The sequence below is a fragment of the Drosophila arizonae genome, chromosome 3, assembly GCF_054131065.1.
Source record: "Drosophila arizonae isolate 15081-1271.41 chromosome 3, UAZ_ARI_1.0, whole genome shotgun sequence".
In the NCBI taxonomy this organism is placed as follows: Eukaryota; Metazoa; Arthropoda; class Insecta; order Diptera; family Drosophilidae; genus Drosophila; species Drosophila arizonae.
The window spans coordinates 28,256,777-28,275,072 of NC_142923.1; the positions used below are offsets into that span (position 1 = coordinate 28,256,777).

Genomic DNA, 18,296 nt, shown 5'->3' on the forward strand with positions numbered 1-18,296 from the left:
CGACAATTTTGCCGCTTGTATAACATAATATCGTGTAAACTGAGGAGAGTCAAGTCTGCTTAAAATATTTAACACAATATCCCAACCATCTGAATTACAGCAGCCAGAAGCTCCACATAATAGAAAATAGGAAACATTCGCAGCTAATCAAATAGTTCCGGTCAGCCATATGAATATAGTCAAAATATTTCTGAGCTGTCAGAAAAATAACTTAATTTATTTTGCTCAATTTCAATTTATTGTATTCACTTTAATGTCTGAATAATTAGATGTGTTCTTGATGGAGTATTAGTAACCTCCTTGGATGAATAAACTTAATTTGAAACAATAATTTGAACATAAACTTTTCAAAAATACAATTTAATTATCAATTCTTGATAAAAATCGTAATAGAAATAAAAAAAGAATTTAGTAGGACTTAAACACAACAATACCTCTAATAATTCAATGCTGGTTAACATAATGAAAGTTAAAGATAGTAGAATTTCTTCTCTAGTGCATTCTGCGGTATAGCATGCAGATGAGAACCAACAAGCGTAGCCAGTTTCTTAGCATATTGGCAAACAGCTGGCACCCGAGTGGTGCCCGACCAGTTGTAGTACAAATGACACATTTTGTACGTTAGCTTTTGCACCTTATCGGGACTAAGGCCAATGTTGCTATATAGTACATTGTAATTAGTTGGCGACACTGTGCCCTGACGCACCGTCTGCGACACAAGGTAAAAATCATAACGTTCGGGCAACGTGACCACGTCGTCAACGACAGTTCCTGGTGGTGGATTGCTTCTATTGTCGAGGAAGAATCGTGTATTGGATGATTTTGTGACCACAATGTATGCGAGCATCGGAGGAGTTGACGACACCTTCTTGTATTCAAGGTTAAGCTTCTCGACAACATCTTTGACCTCGTACTCGAATAATTGTCTCAAGGATCCCGAACTAACCCCATCGCGATAAAACACAATCCGATTGGGTAATTTCTGATGCTCCAGTTGATATTGCCTCAAAGCTTTCAATATCATTGGCCACAAATTATTGGCCAGAACATCATAGGCACTGCACTCAGCGACTGTGCTAAAGAAAGTCGCATTTCGCTGTAAATCCATTGAGGCCACCAATGCTCCATAGGCTTTGTTCCGATTGCTCGAGCATTTGGCTATATCAAATCCCATCGTCATTAAGCCCGACAAAGGCAGCTCGATCATCCAAGGGGTATAACCGATTTTGCAATTTATTTGTATTGCAATTTTGGTGGCTACACTCAAGCCATTTTTGTTACACCTCTTGGTTACGACTTGTGTGGGTACGGCCCTATCCACACAGCCTCTCTTCTTTATCGCTGAGTACCTAAACAGAATATATTTAACTAATGTAAGAGTTAAAATGAACGTTATGTAAATCATACCTTTCAGGACTGTCGCTTGGAACAAAACATAGAATTAGTTTTGGATCTTTTGTCGCACAGTCGTCCAGAGCTTGAATATAGCTACTTGTGCGATCATCATAGATCATAACTCTGAAAGCAAATGAGAATATGCTGTAAACACAATATCAATACGTAGATGTATATCTAGTTACTCTCTGGGACAACTAATATGAAAGCCCATCCCCATTGCAGCACGATTTAGATTTGATAGTAGAGTTCTCAATTCAGATGAGCAACGTTTCGGTGCAATTACAGCCCATCGATCCAAACCACTTCTAGGCGTTGTCAACATCCGTTGATTACGAAAGTGCCGAGTCCAGTCAGCAGAGTCTCCAGCAGATATTCTATGTAAAGGAAGATTATTTTAATTGACAGCCCTGACTTTTAAATTACAAAACCCTAACCGTGCATTATCATTGAATACAATCTTTTGTGGTAAAAGTACACGCCCTTGGACTTCGATAAGTTTTTCATCCAGTTTCATATTCCAATCGGTCAACACCTTCACACTTTCCGCTGTTGTATGCAATCTTCTGTTGAACGTTTTCAAACGTTCAATACGTCTTTCGGGATTCATTCGTGTATGATTGGACATAGCTCGCATGAGACTGTGAATAAATTGAAATACATTCATTAAAGAATTTTATTGATACTTATCTACAAAAACTTACTTATTATTGGAACGCATATTATCCGTGAGTCCTGTAACGCGACAGAGCTCGGGAATAAGGATTACAATTTCATTGGCGTTACTTTTTTGAGCTTTGTCCCTATTTTTAGATATTAGCAGGGGCTGATCGTGATCCCTTATGCGAATATTGTATTTCTAACAAACATATATTTATTTATTTGAGGATGAAATCCACATTTTCTTATTTGCTATTCTTACCTTTAGATAGTATTCTATAAAACTAACATCATTTCCCTTGCAGCTGAATGTGGCACGTGGAGTTTGTGTAAAGTCGACATCGTTAATGCGATAAGTTTTATTATTATAGTCCGTGAGAACTATTAATCCAAGTACATTCAGGCGAAACTCTTCCTGATGCCGTTCAGGTTTGCTCGATGTCCGGCGTAGTATGTCGTAAACGGTTTCTCTGCGCATTACCTTATGTGTAATCTCGGCACAAACTAAGATGTCCTTCTCATGCTGTCGAATGGAGGTTTCGTATCCAGGCCAAAGTTCAATCGAGAACTCACCCAAAGAAACCTTAAATTTGTAGTAGTTTAGTTTTCTTCTTTAGAGAGTCGACTGGCAATTCATTAATAACTTACTCGTGCATGGGGATCAAAGAGATTACGTCCGACTTGCTCCAAATTGAGACCCTTCATTGAGCGACGCAATATCAAATTTAAAACTTGTAGAAATCGTGGCTCAGCCGTCGATATATAACCCACGCACTTGATAGTAATTGTGTAATTGACACCCTGCTTTGAAGTGGCCTGCAGCACAGTAACATCTTCGTCGAATTTCTTGGTGGTAAAGAGCTGATTGCCATCAAATAGGTAGCCTGTACCAAAGCTTTTTGCATGTTCCGATAGTACGCCGCAGCGTACACGCACTAACTCGATCTCTGGAGCAAAATCCACATGATAGTGGACAATGCGCCATTGTGGCTTCGTATTCAAACGAAAATAGTTTGATAGCAACTTAATTTGCTTGCCATCTGAGCCTTGTTTTGTGACCACATCGGCTGGTCTTGTATTAACAATTTCAAAACGATCAATGGGTCTCCGATCGGATTTGTGTCCGCCAGGTCCACTAGGGTGAGATGATGTAGGTCCGACCGGATCACGAGAGCCACGGGATGCGCTAGCTGCGTAGGATGTCGATGCTGCATGAGATGTTGAGGGTGCATGGGACCTAGAAGTCCCACGCGAGGACGAAGCCTCTGATCTATCTCTATCATGTGATTTAAAACCATCCCCACGAAATATCTTAGGGCGCTGTTTTAAAATGTCATTATTGAGAAATACTTATTAATTCAAATAGTCCCACATTATTACACAACTATTATTACAGTTACAGTTTAATTATTTCTTCTTATTTAAAATTACGGTTAAATTGATTAAATGAAGTTAATGCTTTTTGTGCCCAGTCTGGCAGCTTTGGCTTTTTCATGCGATAGGTGAACGTTTCGATAAGTTTCGATAATTTGTGATATAAAAAATCGTTGGTTTCAAAATTAACGACGAAGCACACTCAAAACTACAAATGTTATATGTCCGGTTATAGCACTCAAGGGACCGACGATTTCTTTAACCAGAAAGAGTAAAAAATATATATATATTTTTTTTCATATTGTTTACGGTTGCCATGTTCGTAATAGCTTTTACTAAAAAACAATTTCAACTTTTAATCAAAACAACCATTTTTTATAAACTTATTTCAATAACATGGTTTAGAAACATTTTTGTGACGTCGGCATTGTACTTTGTTTCCGTCCCTCTCTCTGTCTTAGCAATATTTGTGGCGTTGCTACGCACATAAGCAAGCACTGATCAATACATACATGTATGTATACATTTCTTACAGTGTTTTTATGCTGAAATTTGTTGTCATTATTTCGCAATTTTTTTTTTATCACGTCGTAATAACCGGTAATTAACTCAAAAATATGAAAAAAAAATCGTCGGCATAAGCGGATTGTCGTTAAAAGCGGAGACGTACTAAGCGGAGGCTCTTTCATATAAGTTTGTATGAGGACCAACCAAGACATCGAATTTTCGTCGACATAACCGGTTGGACGCTTTAAGCGGAGTCGTTATAACCGGATTCTACTGTATATATATTTCTAGCAGCGCCTTTTTATGCTCAAATTTGTTGTCATTATTTCGTTATAAAACTCTTTTTACTTCAATTGTCTTTATTCCAGAGTACACCACGCGTTTGATTTTATATGAATTGAATATGTCCGTAGAACAACGTACAAGTATAAAGGAGAGTAAAAATCAAACGGTTGTTGCGATTTTCCTCATTGTACCACTGGTCAGTGATTGTACGCAGCAGAATTGAAGTGTACGCAAACTTGTGCCGCCTCTTTTTAACCTTTTATAAATATAAACATTTTTATTTTGAGAAAGTAAGCGTATAAGCGGATAAATACAGTACGATACAAAGTATATTGATCATGAAATTTGTTCTAAATGTAAATGTAAATTACAGAAAAGGAATGGAATTTCTAAATAAAATTATCTTGTTTTGACGGAGCTCTTAATTTTCCGCTATTTAAAAATATATATTACATATGTATATGTATAGATGTATACTTTTTTTTAAGGACGCTATATTATCGTATTACAATATTATCCACAAGCGAGTATGCACACATACAACTGTAAAATAGTCGCATCAGCAAATTTAACTCAAGTGGCTCAACTTTATGCTTTTGAGTCCGAGTGCAGATAACGGAATTTCGAGCGAGTAATGACGACGCGATCGCGCTTGTGTGGTTGTATGTGTGTTAGTACAAAAGTATTTGCATTCATACATACATACATATGGCTTGCTTTCGATTTATGTATACACTCAAATTTGTTCATTTTAAATACATACATACATATATATATATATATATATATATATATGTTTATATTGCAAGTTTAAAGCTTAAAAAACACTTACCGGCTGTTGTACCGATTCAGGACTAATGTCGGAATCATTTAAAGGACGGCGACGACCCCGTTCTTGATCACCCATGGCGGACTTTATTTTATTTTTATTACAAAAATACTACGATATTAGGATTGCGAGACCCTTTCGACAGAACACTTGAGATCCGAATGGTTTGGTGCTTTAATTCCTAAATCTGATAATACTAATCGATCATAATGTTGGCTTCGATTTTAAGATTGTCCTACCCATCGGAGCACGATTTCGATACGTGAAGTTTTCGATTACACATATGAGCAATGATCACTGTTAAAAGACACAGTAGGTTGCGCCACTGGTCAGTGGTTGCGCAAAGAGCAGTCCCGTTACTTTTAATGTTAACTAACAGTTGTTTTGTGACGTCACATTTTCAGATTGGGCTCTGTTATCCTAGCTGAAGCTTGGCGGGCACCTGAGCAAAAATCCACCAAGTGTTCCATAACAGCCAAAATTAAGTATATATAAGCAATTTTCAATAGTAAATAGCTTAAAAATGGTCATTCACTAATTTTATTACCATACAAAAAGAAACTAAATATATAATGGAATGAACTGAGAGGCCTCTCGAAAGCTGCAATGCCAATGCCAATATGCCAGCAGGAATGGTTGATGAACATAGTTACCTGGGTTTTCGCCAACAGTATTGTTTATTTATGCGAATTTACCTACACATTCATGTCAAAATTGCTTGATTCTCACACAAATTCAAACACGCGCCCAGCATTTTCTGAAATAATGACGGCATAACCTACTATCACTCAATCGTGAGCAATGATAAGACCATCAATTATTTTGCCTTAAAATTAATAATTAATAGTAGTTGCATAGATATGTAAATTTATTTTTAATAAATTTAAATTCATAAATTTCGGAAACAATAACAGTTTTTCATAGTTTAGGGATTGGTTTGTTCCTGTTAATAACATGGTTTCAACATGTTATGTTTACAGATACTCAACATAATTCTTCTTCTTCCAAATTAAGAAAAAGCGCAAAAAGAAGAAAATAGTGAAAATCAACAAACAAATTAACCTCCATCTAAAATGGATGATATTAAAATATTTCAACGTTTTCTCAAAGATGTAAGGCATTTAAAGGATTTTGAATACTTTAAACATTTGGATCACAGTAGAATCAATAGAAATAAAAGAAGACAAATATGTAAAGTAAAACCCAGACGTCCGCGTTTTAACCCAATGGAAGAAATGAACGAAATAGAATTTAGAAAAAAATACCGATACACAAAAGAAAATATGAGACGGATTATAGAAATCGTTCGAGATGACTTAGAAGTTGACTATTATGAACCAATGAAAAGAGATCAAGTCCCAATAGACTTGCAAATTTTGTCGGCCATTCGATTTTTCGGCGGCACTGAGGTACATACATATATACATACATACATATGTAAATAAATACATATCTAGATTCGTCTCTATTCCAGCATCCACAGCTTACGGCTATGGCCCATGGTGTTAGCTTGCATACAATGGCCAAGATAACACGTCGTGTGGCTGCCGTGTTATCATCAAAAGCGTCGCGTTATATCCGGATGCCCGCAACCCTGTCCGAAAAGGAACGAATGATGCGTTCATTTCAATACCTCTCCAATATGCCCCAAGTAATTGGCGCAGTAGTGCAAACCACTGTGCGGTTACAGTTGGAAAATAGGGGTAGCTATGGTGGAACCGAGCTAGCTGCTACAAATGAGGAACTTGTTCATTTGCAGCTGGTGGCAGATGCCGAGCATAAGATTAGGGATTTGGATATACGTCTCCCTGAGGAACTAGGTCACAACACAGCGCCGGAATTGTTTTCGTTATCACGGATCAAGGAACGATTTGAGCAAAATGAATTTCGTGGTCGCATACTGCTTGGAAATGAATCGCTCTCTTGCTCCCACTTCCTCTTTACACCAGTTCGAAACCCTAAAAATAAATCCGAGGATCTCTATAATCAAGCCCATTCTGCAACCTATGCGCCGGCAGTCAAGTGTCTAAACTATTGGATACGCCGCTTCGGAATTCTCAGTAGTGAACTCTTGGGGACATTTGGCTCAGCAAAGCATACAATAACCGCTTTGGCACTACTTCATAATATGGCAATGGAGTGGAATGATCCTTCCATAGGTATTTCCATTAAATCACAGTTTAAGTTGTGCAATAATTTAAAAATAATTTCGTTTTTTTTTTTTAGATTCTGACATTTCTCTACCCATATACAAACCTAACATTTTTTGTTATGCCAACGGTGCTACTATAAGCGAGGAGCAACGCAATCGAAACGAATTTATTAAAACCCATTTTTCTAGCAACTAAAATGTATTATATGCATAGTGTAAGGATGATTAATTTAATATAATGTAGGGTCTTCAATTCAAATACAGTTGTAAGCAATTAGACTTAATATAACGTTTTTCATAAAAGAAAATTTGAATTTTCATTATTAAAAATTAGCAATATATAAAATAACAATAATAATAAAAAAAAAAAATCATTTTACATACATACATATGTGGTGAAAATCAAACGGGCTCGCTGCTAATAATATGTTAAATTAACAGCAGTGAACTATTCTTGTTCTTTCTTGCTATGTATACGTTGTTCGGAGCAAAGAACCACATTTATAGTTCACAACTGAACTACACGTGTTGAGGTTGCAGCAGGTTTTGAGTGTGTTTTGTTTTGTTTGCTCTATCTACAATTGATATTTACATCAAAATTAAAATACAATATTTCATAGTTATAAGGCACGTTTAATACACACATAGTTAAGCACCTACGTATACAAATTTAACAAATTTACTTCTATTTGGCAACAAGGAATAAAGTTTTAAACAGCGGTTAAAAACAGTTATTGTGCGTTTGTTCGGCATTCAACAACTTAAAAAATAAAAAATAAATAAAAATTCTTAAAAAGCATTCCTTTTGTACAACGTTGAGATTTAGACTTATCATCCAAGTCCCAACGATTTATTTGCTATTGGAAATTTAGTGATTTCCCCTATAAAAGAGACCCGCAGCAACATAGTGTGCAAAGGAGTTACAACACCTTGTCTGAGGACATGTTTGTGACCTAAATTCAACAACCCCCTATACAACCAGCTGATACCTATTTGCAATAAGTAGCACAAACCATAAAGCGATAAAAAAAGACGTGAAGGTCAGCAGAATTTGAAAGCGGTAAGTTAAAGTTTTAAAATATTGTGTATAATCGGACTTCTGCATTTCGACGTGTGTTTATATTGAGTAATAATAAATAAATCAGTTCCGTTTACATTAGTTGAGGCTGTACCATAACTGTGCGAGGGGAGTTTATAAAATTAATTTAAATTGTAGTACTGAAATACTTGAATTGACGGGAAAATTTTTAAATATATACATTTATATAAAATAAATTGAAAAAATGGAAAATTGTTTTGTTCCACATATTTTGAAGGATTCGGAAGCCAATTACAATATTTATATTTTAGAATTTCAATACATAAAACTGAAGACATGCCAGGGCATTACGAGGAGGGTTTGAAGAGTTTTCGTAGACAATATTTAGTTATTTTCAAATTAGTTTAATTAATTTCTTCGTATGACAGCGCTATACTATATCTAATTCAATTCTATTTCGAATAGTTCTTGATTACTGATTGAACTCAATATCAACAAATTAGAATTTAGGTATATGATATAAGTGTTTATATATACTTTAAATTATTTTTGGAACCGTATATATGATAGCGTGGCTTATATATAAATATTTACTTGTTATCAGATATTACAACTTTTGTGCACTTCTCTCTATTTCGCCCTTTCTTTCTTCTCTTTGGCTCTGCCTCTCACCTCTCCTTATTCAGGTGCGTTCTTGTGTGTGTGTGTGAGTCTGTGTGCGTGTCTGTATATTTATACGTGTTTTGCTGTAGCTTGATTAAGACATAAATAGTATGTTCATGTATAAAGCTTCAGAAGTTTATGGAAAATCGCCCGAGATGCACCAGTCCAATCAATATTTGAATGACAACGGAATTAATAGCAGTAACAACCGCAATCACAACAACAACAATAGCAACGGAATTATCAACAATGAGCACAATTTGAGACATTGCAATAATGACAATGCATTTACATACTTTAAGAACGGGAGTGTAAGTAGTCCGATCTGGAATTTAAAGAGCCCCATCCGTGCATCCAACCGTAGTCCAGCGAAAGCTACGAAAGTGTCAAGACAAATAAATAAATCCTACTATGCAGTACCTGTAACGGAACAAGGACCGTATTCCAATGCATACCCCAATTCGTTTGCACCTCGCAAGACGACGACAACGTCGGCGGCCAACAACAATAGCCACGCCTACCAGCCGCTACGTCAACAGCCCGCAGAGTATTATAAGGCACCCGTCCAGCAAAAGGCGCGACATGGATATGGGCACAGTAATAGCGCGCCCAACAATCACGAATTGGCACGCTATACACAGGCATCCCTTGAAAAGGATCAACTCAAGAGGCAGCTAACGTCCCGAAGTACCTGCGAATATTTGGATGACGATTCGACGTACTCCCACAGCCATAGATCTGCGGCCGCAGACCTAAACTGGGATAATATAATGTAATTCTACAAAGACAATCCTAAAACCCAATGCTTGCATATCCTTATATATTTATTTATTTAGTTTTTTATTGTAGACACACACTAGCCACACCTTTGCTGATATATACACATATATATATGTATATGTATATTTTATTAATATATTAGATGTAATTTATGATTTTTACACACACACGCATACCGCCAACCTTTTAAATTGCATTTTATTTGTTGCATTTACAGTAATTTTTACTTAAAATAATGAATCTTTTTTTCTTGCTAGCTCTGATCGTCAACGCTTTCAGTCAGCAGATCAGCACTACGAGCATTATTTTTCGTATTTTTACAATCGTGGCCCAGAGAAGTTGCACAAATCAAAAACAAATACGATACGTTCGTATCAAACACCAATGAGCTTAGTACAGGAGACAACGGGTAAACGCTCATCGAGAAGGTCCGGAGCCCATAATGATAATAATCAAAATATAGAATACGATAGTTATTTACTGAAGGAGAACAATGAGCTGCCATTTGGCTACAATGATAGTGATTGGATAGACTTCCCCATCGATGGAATGGAGAAATCTGCAATTAAAATAGTTAATGCTAAAGATATCTACGAGTCAACGCCTCTCTGCGATGAACAGTATCTCAATGAAAGTATACCAACTTCGCGCCGATGCGTCAAACTGGGCGATATACACGAAATAAGTAATACGGGTGAGTCCGTGACAATTAAAAGCAATTTAGCAAAGAAAACACTCAAAGCCAATGAGCCGCTGCCGTTGCCCCGTCTGCCGCTGACGCCCAAGAGAGGTCGAGGCGGACAAGCAGCTGCTAAGAAGGTGCTGCCCACTGTCCATCGCGTCCTCTTGTACAATAGTCAAAGCCCACGCTCGGCACGTAAGCATCATCCGTCGTCTAATTTACGCAGCCAAAACGTAAAGCCTCAACCCAACCCTCAACCCAAAGGTCAAACTGCAGGCGCCGATCATGTCACGAACTATATACTGGAGGAGCCAGAGCCAGAGAAGAACCGCGACTTTCGCGATGCTGATTTCGATAACGATGATGATTTAGATAACAGTAAGTTGCATTAGCTATTCACCTGCGAATTCGATCTAATTGTGCTTAAATTCGATTTCAGTCTCGAATTTCGATGATAGCGACACAGTGAGCATAAGCTCTGATACGGAAGATGGTTATAGGGCGCATGCGTATAAGCTGACGCACTCGAGCGATCGCCTATTATCCTCACCCAAAGACTCTTCGACTCTGGTTTTTTCTCGGTCTTCCGACGATGACCTTTGCAATCCAGAGTCCGTCCTAGTCTCCAGTCTCTTTCCATATGTGCCGCCCTATCTATCATTTTCGTCGAACACCAAAAAAGGACCCAATGTCCCGCCAGAGCTGCACAGGATCTTAAAATGGCGGGTGACAAGCATAATGCCAAAAGTCGTTCGGCTCATCTTGGCAAACAGTGGCATGCGCATGCTGAAAAGTAAATAACTGAAGCTGTGAATTGAAATTATTAAGTTTGAGCTGAACATTTCTATCTATCATAGAAACGAACGACTGGATGGGTGTGTGGGGCAAGCATTTGAAGTCGCCCTGCTTCAAAACGATTCGCTCGTATCAGAAAATAAATCACTTACCTGGCTCCTTTCGCATTGGGCGTAAGGACTCCTGCTGGAAGAACTTGCAGAGGCAGATGAGAAAACATAGCAACAGGGAGTTTGGCTTTATGCCACGCACCTATGTCATACCCAACGATCTTTGCGCGCTGCGTAAGCGTTGGCCAAAATATGCCCAACGTAACACAAAGTGGATTATAAAGCCACCGGCAAGTGCACGTGGTGCCGGCATTCGTGTGGTGTATCGTTGGGGTCAAATACCCAAGCGACGACCTCTCATTGTGCAGAAGTGGGTGAACAATAAATTTAATACATATGGCTCTGTAAATATTCAATAATTTATTTTATCACTAGATACATCGAACGTCCCCTACTTATTAATGGCAGCAAATTCGACTTGCGCCTTTACGTTCTCGTAACCTCTGTCAATCCGCTGAGAGTCTTTATGTATCACAATGGTTTGGCACGTTTTGCTTCTGGTAAGATGTTTTCAATTTATTCCTATATATCATATTTAATGCCGTCCAAATCGCAGTTAAATATAGTGCCAAGGCGGATACGTTAAATGATCGCTGCATGCATTTAACCAATTATAGCATCAACAAATTTTCGTCGAATTACTCCAAGAATGAGGATGTGAATGCGTGTCATGGCCACAAGTGGACCATTAAGTCGTTGTGGACATATTTGGCTAATCGTGGGGTTTGCACCGATGGCCTCTGGGAAGCCTTAAGGAGTCTGGTGCTGCGCACCATTCTTGCTGGAGAGAATGGCATTAACAGCATGATAAGAGCAAATGTTGAGTCCAAATACAGTTGCTTCGAACTGTTTGGCTTTGATGTAATATTAGATTCGGATCTGGTACCTTGGCTACTTGAGGTGAATATCTCACCTAGTTTACATTCGGAATTACCTCTGGATGCCCACGTTAAGGCGCCACTAGTCCAAGGCGTACTCAACACTGCCCTCTACAATGTAAGCTGGCAAACCAAATATCATAGACCATATATAGATATATAAATCACATACTCCATATACACGCAGATACCACCAAAACTGAGCCAGGAAAAGCAAAGAGAATTAGCCGCTGAATTTAGTTTCCCAGCTGGCACACAAATGTGCTACGATAAACGTATGTACATTAACTATCTGTCGCGTGAAGAGAAAAACAAGCACAACACTTTTACACGGAAAAGCATGGAGAATCGCGAAGAGGTATAACACGAAAAATTTTAATGATCTATCCATTTTTAGTAAATATAGTTTTGTGTGTTTTAAGTACATCGATGCGATTCTCGAAAAGTTGACTCCCGATGACGTACGCTGCCTAATTATAGCGGAGGACGAATTGGCACGATGCACACCACTCGAACGCATCTTTCCGACAGATCAAACCTATAAATATCTTAAATACAATGACACTCCACGCTATTATAATCGTCTATTGGATGCTTGGGAGTCACGTTATGCCAATAATCGTACGGAAGGCATTGCCTTACTGCGCGACTATTGTCAAAGTAAATATCACTTGGAAGTTCCAGCTCCTCCTGCCAAAAAGGTAAGTTTCAAGCATACATATACTCCTTTTATGGGCCACACCACTTGAAGCCACCCACACTTCATTTACAACCGACACATACGAAAACCAAATGAAAGAGGCTTGCTTAAGATTTATACAAATTACATATACATATACATCACCTATATATAACATATTATATTCAAGATGAATATAAAAACAATGTTTAAAGTTCGAAAGTTGAAAACTATTTAATTACAAAAAATATTTGACTTGATTCTTGATTCTATTGAATTTTGAGGGCTGTTGGCGAGCTATTCAATCATTTTATTGGCGCTGTCGTGCTCTTTATTGTCGTAAGTTCTATCTGTTGACCCCATCATAGATATTCTCTCTCTCTCTACAAGTTGCAAATCCACAAATGTATAACAATTTTAGGTAGAATCGAATCGTTCTCTATAATATTGAAACTATATTGTATGTGTAGAGGCATTTAACCGATAATATACTGACAATATATTAAACGTTTATACTCATAAGTCGTATATTGTGTGCTTAAGTATTATTATTATATTAACAACTAAATTAGGTTTGCGATTACTGGGTTATCGACTTTATAGTTTGTTTCCAGATAAAGAAAAGATAGTCTTTATAACTGCTCTATAAATATTAAAAAGTAAACCGTTTGTTAATTGAAGATAGAGCTTGGCGAAATAAAAACGTAAATATTTCATTTTCTTTGTATACCCTAAACCCACTTCGATGAAAATTATATTCAAAAGAATGCGTTGCCCTGACCAAAATCAATTTTAATCTCACAGCCATGTCCGATTGCTCGATCGCATAGGTGCTATTATATTGAAAACTACAAATACAAATTATATTTCGGTCAACAGTTTTTCGCTGGGTTCATGGTATCTACTAGTCGTGCTCTCCCGACTAGATCGCTCTTACTTATTTGGCTTTTGTTAATTTGATGTATAGGTGAAAAGTAAAAATTAATGTAAGAAACGTAATTCAGTTGCAGTTGTTCCCAAAGTATTAAAAAAAAAGGAAACACGAGTAATCAATTGGCTCTTAATAACTAATATATTCTAGCTATAAATGATTTGGATGTGTTTTCTATTTATTTAAGTAGAGATAGGTCCGCGTTGGTATAAAATAAATATACACATATATTGCATACTAAAAATTAAATGTATTCCATGTTAGTTAGCTAGTAAGTATTTTAACTTGTTTTGAGAAAGAAACTAATAAAACTACACTGAAATGGTTTTGTAATCATTAAGACAAGTTTAGGACTTGAAGGACACTGTTTTCCAGGTCGGAATCGGTATAAAATATTTCATATAAATATTATATTCGAAAACTTATTCACATTCTTAGTTGTGGTTTTTAGAAAATAGTTTCTGACACACACACTATACTCAACAATTACACCTGAAATATATTAGATCTACCACTTTTATAAACTAAATCACATACAAATATACTACATCGCACTAATGAACCAATTTCTTTCTTTGTGCTTATCACAAGGCTGTAAATCAGGAAATTCACATTTGTTTATCCCACTAATGATTTGTAACTCCTTTATATAGCTAGAGCTAGAGTTTATCGTAGCAAAAATATAATGCTTAATTATAATCTTCATTTCGACAAAAGCTTTGAGCATTCATAAACTTTGAATTTTCAAAAACATAATTTGCCGGTCGTTTCTAGTTGATCATATCCAACTTATGGGGTCATGAGAATAAATTGGCATTCAAAATATTTACATGTTTTTAGTTTTTTGTTAGATTTGCAGCCTTATTGAGTAATCATATTTTTGCCTCTCTAAACTCGACATAATTAGATTTTTGAAACAATTCGTACTGGAAATCGAATTGATCCATTAATTTTTATTATTTACAATATTTGTGGTTATCATCGACATAATGCTTTTCACACAATTCGTTACGAACTAAATTTACCTTGATTCAACTTTCTATCAATGTTTTGTAATTGTAAAATTGCAGGACTACTTCATCAAATTAATGAGATGGATTTTAAAGTGATAAAACGCTGCAATCGGCATTTGATATTGGTCTTTTAGTAATTAAATAGAAATCGTTTTTTATTTTTTCTTTTTCTTTCGACTCGATCTGCACGTGTATATGTATATATGTATGTGTGTATATATACAAACTATTGTAAAATAGTATTAAGTCAGTTATACCTGTAATACTTGAGATATAAAGATATATTTTTCGTTTTACATTGAAAGTGAGCGTGTATCAAAAAAACATATATATATATATATATAATTTTTAGCAATTTAGGTAAATGTTAATGTTTATTATACGCGCAGGTATTGTGCATACGACTGTTCCAAATTCAGATTACATACAGGGTCGATATATACATATATATACATAATTATTGATCAAAATTGTTATTTAAGAAGCAAACCTGTGATTTTATTTAATTTGTTGAGGAGATGTTGCACCAGACCCTCGTAGATAATAAGTAGAACATTATTAGACAATTCTTACTACGTTCAACTATGCCATATTAGTATTCCCATTTATTTAATCCCAGTTTTGGTTAGTTCCCATTCAAATCAATTTTATGTTTGTTTCTGTTTCTGTGTTTTTTTAATTCGTCCAAATAGACCTTGATGTCATTTAAATAAAATGAAATGAGTCAGAATCTGAAAACTCCCCAACCGGATCTACAATATATATAAAATATGATTATTATATAATCCACCCAACTTCTTAAACTATCAACCTATATTCATATGTTCCACTGCCAAGTAGATAAATTTTTCTCAGATTAATACATTTTATTTGATTAAAGAACAATTATATTTTTGGACGAAGTAAAGAAGATCCTCAAACAATATAAACAATATTTATTATTGCTCACTCTCCTGATAACAAGAAAATATATATCTAACAAATGCATCGAAGTTTTAACGGATTCTACTTGGCTTTTTGGAATATATGTATGTATATAAGCACTTGAGAGTCATATCTTCAGTGTTTATATACGCTTCTTACCTAGTCATATCATACCACTCTCGAGCTCAAGTTTAATGTAACTATTTCCTTTTTGATTACATTAAATTACAATGATTTGTATTCGTTTCCTAACACTCTTCTTATTTATTTATTTATTTTTTCTTCATTTAGACACTAAAGAGAAATAACCACCACAAGTCACGCTTGAATTTGTCAAAAAATATAAGAACACAATTGTAATGTAATATTTAGATGTTTCTCCTTTTTAGATAATAAATGAATATGAAAAACTTCTTATTGTCACCTAGTAGAAGTGAAACTGAAGTACAACCAATATTATATTATATTGTATTATCTTATCAGTATATATATTATAGCTATCAACAAATTAACAATAATTTTATATTTGGTTACTGTTGATGTGAATATTGTGTACATTCTCTATATATATTTTATATTTATATACAATAATTCTTTTTAATATACGATTCAGAAAGCAAAGACAAATTTTCAGTTTGAGCGTCCTAGCCCATTTATATATGGATTTTATTTTGAGAGCTATACAAACAGCATGTGTTTTCGAGGGGCTAAGCTGTGTGAAAAAATATCAATTTCGCATTGTTCTATGATAGATGTAGCTAAAAATAATAAATTACACACACAAGACAAACTCTAGTTCAAGTTAGTTCCTTGTAAGTTAAGATTTCGTGTTTGAAACAAGAATTAAAAACCAAAATTTTAATGTTGTATTACATAGGGATTTTAAAATATATTTAATATAAACAAAAACAACAAGTATAGAGTATTTAGTTATATTGATTTTATTGTTAAAGTTTCAATTTACTTTTCGTAGTAAATTAAGATAGATTTTATATATCATTGACTTGGCTGTTGGAATTAGAGTTTTAAAAACAGAATTATTTGAAAGAAAAATAAAAAAATAACAGTAAAAATATAAATAAAAATCATGTGCAAATTGTATTGTTACACATTCTATATTAATCTCAGCGAGGTGTTTTGATTTAGATACATAAATATATTGTACGATATCATCCATGTAATTAGCATATTTGCCAGCTTATCAACAAGTACATATATACTGCGTTTATAACCCCGACATCACTATAAGCGTGAGTTCACATAAATCTCTAAAATCGATTTTGCTTTGATTATCTAATAAATCCCTTACCTAAATTAACATATTTCAAGACAACTTCTTGATAACGTTGCTGTCAGGACCTACCGGCGGCTCAATACTCGTTCACTTTCCAAATGCTTAGTATCTCACTATAAATTATACGAAGTTCTCCGGATTTACCGCAAAGATCAAAACCTATAACTTTAAAATTGTATCTCCGACTGTTCAATCGAAAGTTATTTAGTGATTCTCAATTTTTACAAAATATTATTTTTAGCTATCTATATACGATTAACCAATTCTTAAATATATGAGCTTTTATTTCATTATACCACTTTCACTTAGTGAACGAGTATACAAATATTTCATTTATTATACCTAAATCATTGTAATGTGAACGAAACGCTTTTATTGATTGTAATAAGGAACATTCGTATAAACGGACTATATGTGTAAGGTAAAATTTGACAAACTTTCATTTATATATATATTTTGTTTTTTCATAAATGAGTTTTGGTGTTTTTGTTGTTTTATTCGCGCTCTCTATCTCTCTAACTGTCTCTCCCATTCATTGTTCTCATCATGCAATTTTTTTATCAACGTATACTAATCGAAACTCTAAAATATAGGACTTGAACGTTAGCCCTGTTGAAGAGAACGCCGTTAAAAACGTGATGTCTGAGCCCGAAGAAGTGCTAGAAGCATAAGATAACTGGATACCTACTAGTACTGCAAATCCAATCACAACAAATTTCAAACAGAAAGAAACAAAATACCTGCATTAAGCAACTGTTAAGGTAAGATTAGGGATACCTATCATAACTATCGCCTTTAATCTTCCTCAGCTAAAATTTTCACTTTTTTTCTTCCAGATTCACTTATTGTTCATCTTTCTATACAAAAAGACTGAACATTTAATGGGTCATTATCAATTTCTTGAGACACTTAGAAGTAACTTGTCATCATACATCGATGCCGGTCTATCAATCAACTACATTAAATATAATTTTAAAGCTGAAAGCATATTCAATGTGTTCGAAAACCAAGTAAAATTTGTTGTATTATTCAATTCTAGGATCCAAATTTCTATGTACGCCCAATAAAATTTATAATAGAATGCTACAGACTAAATTGAGTTGAAATTACTTCTAATTTGAAATAACAATTTTATACAATAATATTGCAAGGCTGCCAGTTACAATAAGATATATTTTCAAGTGTAAATGATGCACGCAGCTAAGTCCATACATAAAATACGTATGTATTCTGTACATGCACTGTTAAAAGACACTGTCGTTTAATGGCGGTATGACTAACAATGACAAACAACACGTACTCACTG

General features: G+C 35.2%; 3 protein-coding genes across 9 annotated transcripts; 2 read left to right on the forward strand and 1 right to left on the reverse strand.

Annotated features, from left to right (window-relative positions):
- Positions 1 to 215: 215 nt before the first annotated feature.
- piwi (P-element induced wimpy testis) lies at positions 216 to 5,337 on the reverse strand. Its single transcript, XM_018002935.2, has 8 exons — positions 5,054 to 5,337; positions 2,704 to 3,375; positions 2,318 to 2,638; positions 2,100 to 2,254; positions 1,833 to 2,036; positions 1,581 to 1,772; positions 1,408 to 1,518; positions 216 to 1,349 (listed from the first exon to the last, which is right to left on the reverse strand). Exons 1-8 carry the CDS (start codon positions 5,126 to 5,128, stop codon positions 470 to 472), a joined length of 2,610 nt encoding a protein of 869 aa, XP_017858424.1. The 5' UTR covers positions 5,129 to 5,337; the 3' UTR covers positions 216 to 469.
- A 700-nt stretch (positions 5,338 to 6,037) lies between these two features.
- Positions 6,038 to 7,510, forward strand: LOC108610690 (putative nuclease HARBI1). The gene is made up of 3 exons (XM_018002947.2): positions 6,038 to 6,459; positions 6,525 to 7,209; positions 7,277 to 7,510. The coding sequence occupies exons 1-3, from the start codon at positions 6,124 to 6,126 to the stop codon at positions 7,396 to 7,398; spliced, it is 1,143 nt and encodes a 380-aa protein (XP_017858436.1). The 5' UTR covers positions 6,038 to 6,123; the 3' UTR covers positions 7,399 to 7,510.
- A 159-nt stretch (positions 7,511 to 7,669) lies between these two features.
- TTLL4A (Tubulin tyrosine ligase-like 4A) lies at positions 7,670 to 18,085 on the forward strand. 7 transcript variants are annotated; one of them, XM_018002933.2, is made up of 12 exons: positions 7,682 to 8,262; positions 8,928 to 9,676; positions 9,942 to 10,561; positions 10,631 to 10,744; positions 10,806 to 11,159; positions 11,224 to 11,581; positions 11,647 to 11,771; positions 11,828 to 12,267; positions 12,337 to 12,507; positions 12,572 to 12,850; positions 17,584 to 17,751; positions 17,827 to 18,085. In XM_018002933.2, exons 2-11 carry the CDS (start codon positions 9,015 to 9,017, stop codon positions 17,659 to 17,661), a joined length of 3,201 nt encoding a protein of 1,066 aa, XP_017858422.2. In that variant the 5' UTR covers positions 7,682 to 8,262; positions 8,928 to 9,014; the 3' UTR covers positions 17,662 to 17,751; positions 17,827 to 18,085. The 7 variants fall into 7 exon arrangements, with proteins under 7 accessions (XP_089320282.1, XP_017858419.2, XP_017858422.2 ...); XM_089464158.1 differs by having other exon boundaries at positions 9,942 to 10,093; positions 10,148 to 10,744; XM_089464155.1 differs by having other exon boundaries at positions 9,942 to 10,744.
- The last annotated feature ends 211 nt before the right edge of the window (positions 18,086 to 18,296 follow it).

Bases quoted from the DNA above. Each gene is read 5' to 3' on its own strand.
- piwi (XM_018002935.2), bottom strand. From the start codon at position 5,128: ATGGGTGATCAAGAACGGGGTCGTCGCCGTCCTTTAAATGATTCCGAC. The intron at 2,255-2,317 runs GTAAGAATAGCA...TATGTTTGTTAG, and splicing joins TTATAGAATACTATCTAAAG to AAATACAATATTCGCATAAG. The intron at 1,519-1,580 runs GTAACTAGATAT...ATTTGCTTTCAG, and splicing joins CATATTAGTTGTCCCAGAGA to AGTTATGATCTATGATGATC.
- LOC108610690 (XM_018002947.2), top strand. From the start codon at position 6,124: ATGGATGATATTAAAATATTTCAACGTTTTCTCAAAGATGTAAGGCAT. The intron at 6,460-6,524 runs GTACATACATAT...TCTCTATTCCAG, and splicing joins GATTTTTCGGCGGCACTGAG to CATCCACAGCTTACGGCTAT. The intron at 7,210-7,276 runs GTATTTCCATTA...TTTTTTTTTTAG, and splicing joins GTGGAATGATCCTTCCATAG to ATTCTGACATTTCTCTACCC.
- TTLL4A (XM_089464155.1), top strand. From the start codon at position 9,015: ATGTTCATGTATAAAGCTTCAGAAGTTTATGGAAAATCGCCCGAGATG. The intron at 10,745-10,805 runs GTAAGTTGCATT...ATTCGATTTCAG, and splicing joins CGATGATGATTTAGATAACA to TCTCGAATTTCGATGATAGC. The intron at 11,582-11,646 runs GTGGGTGAACAA...TTTTATCACTAG, and splicing joins CGACCTCTCATTGTGCAGAA to ATACATCGAACGTCCCCTAC.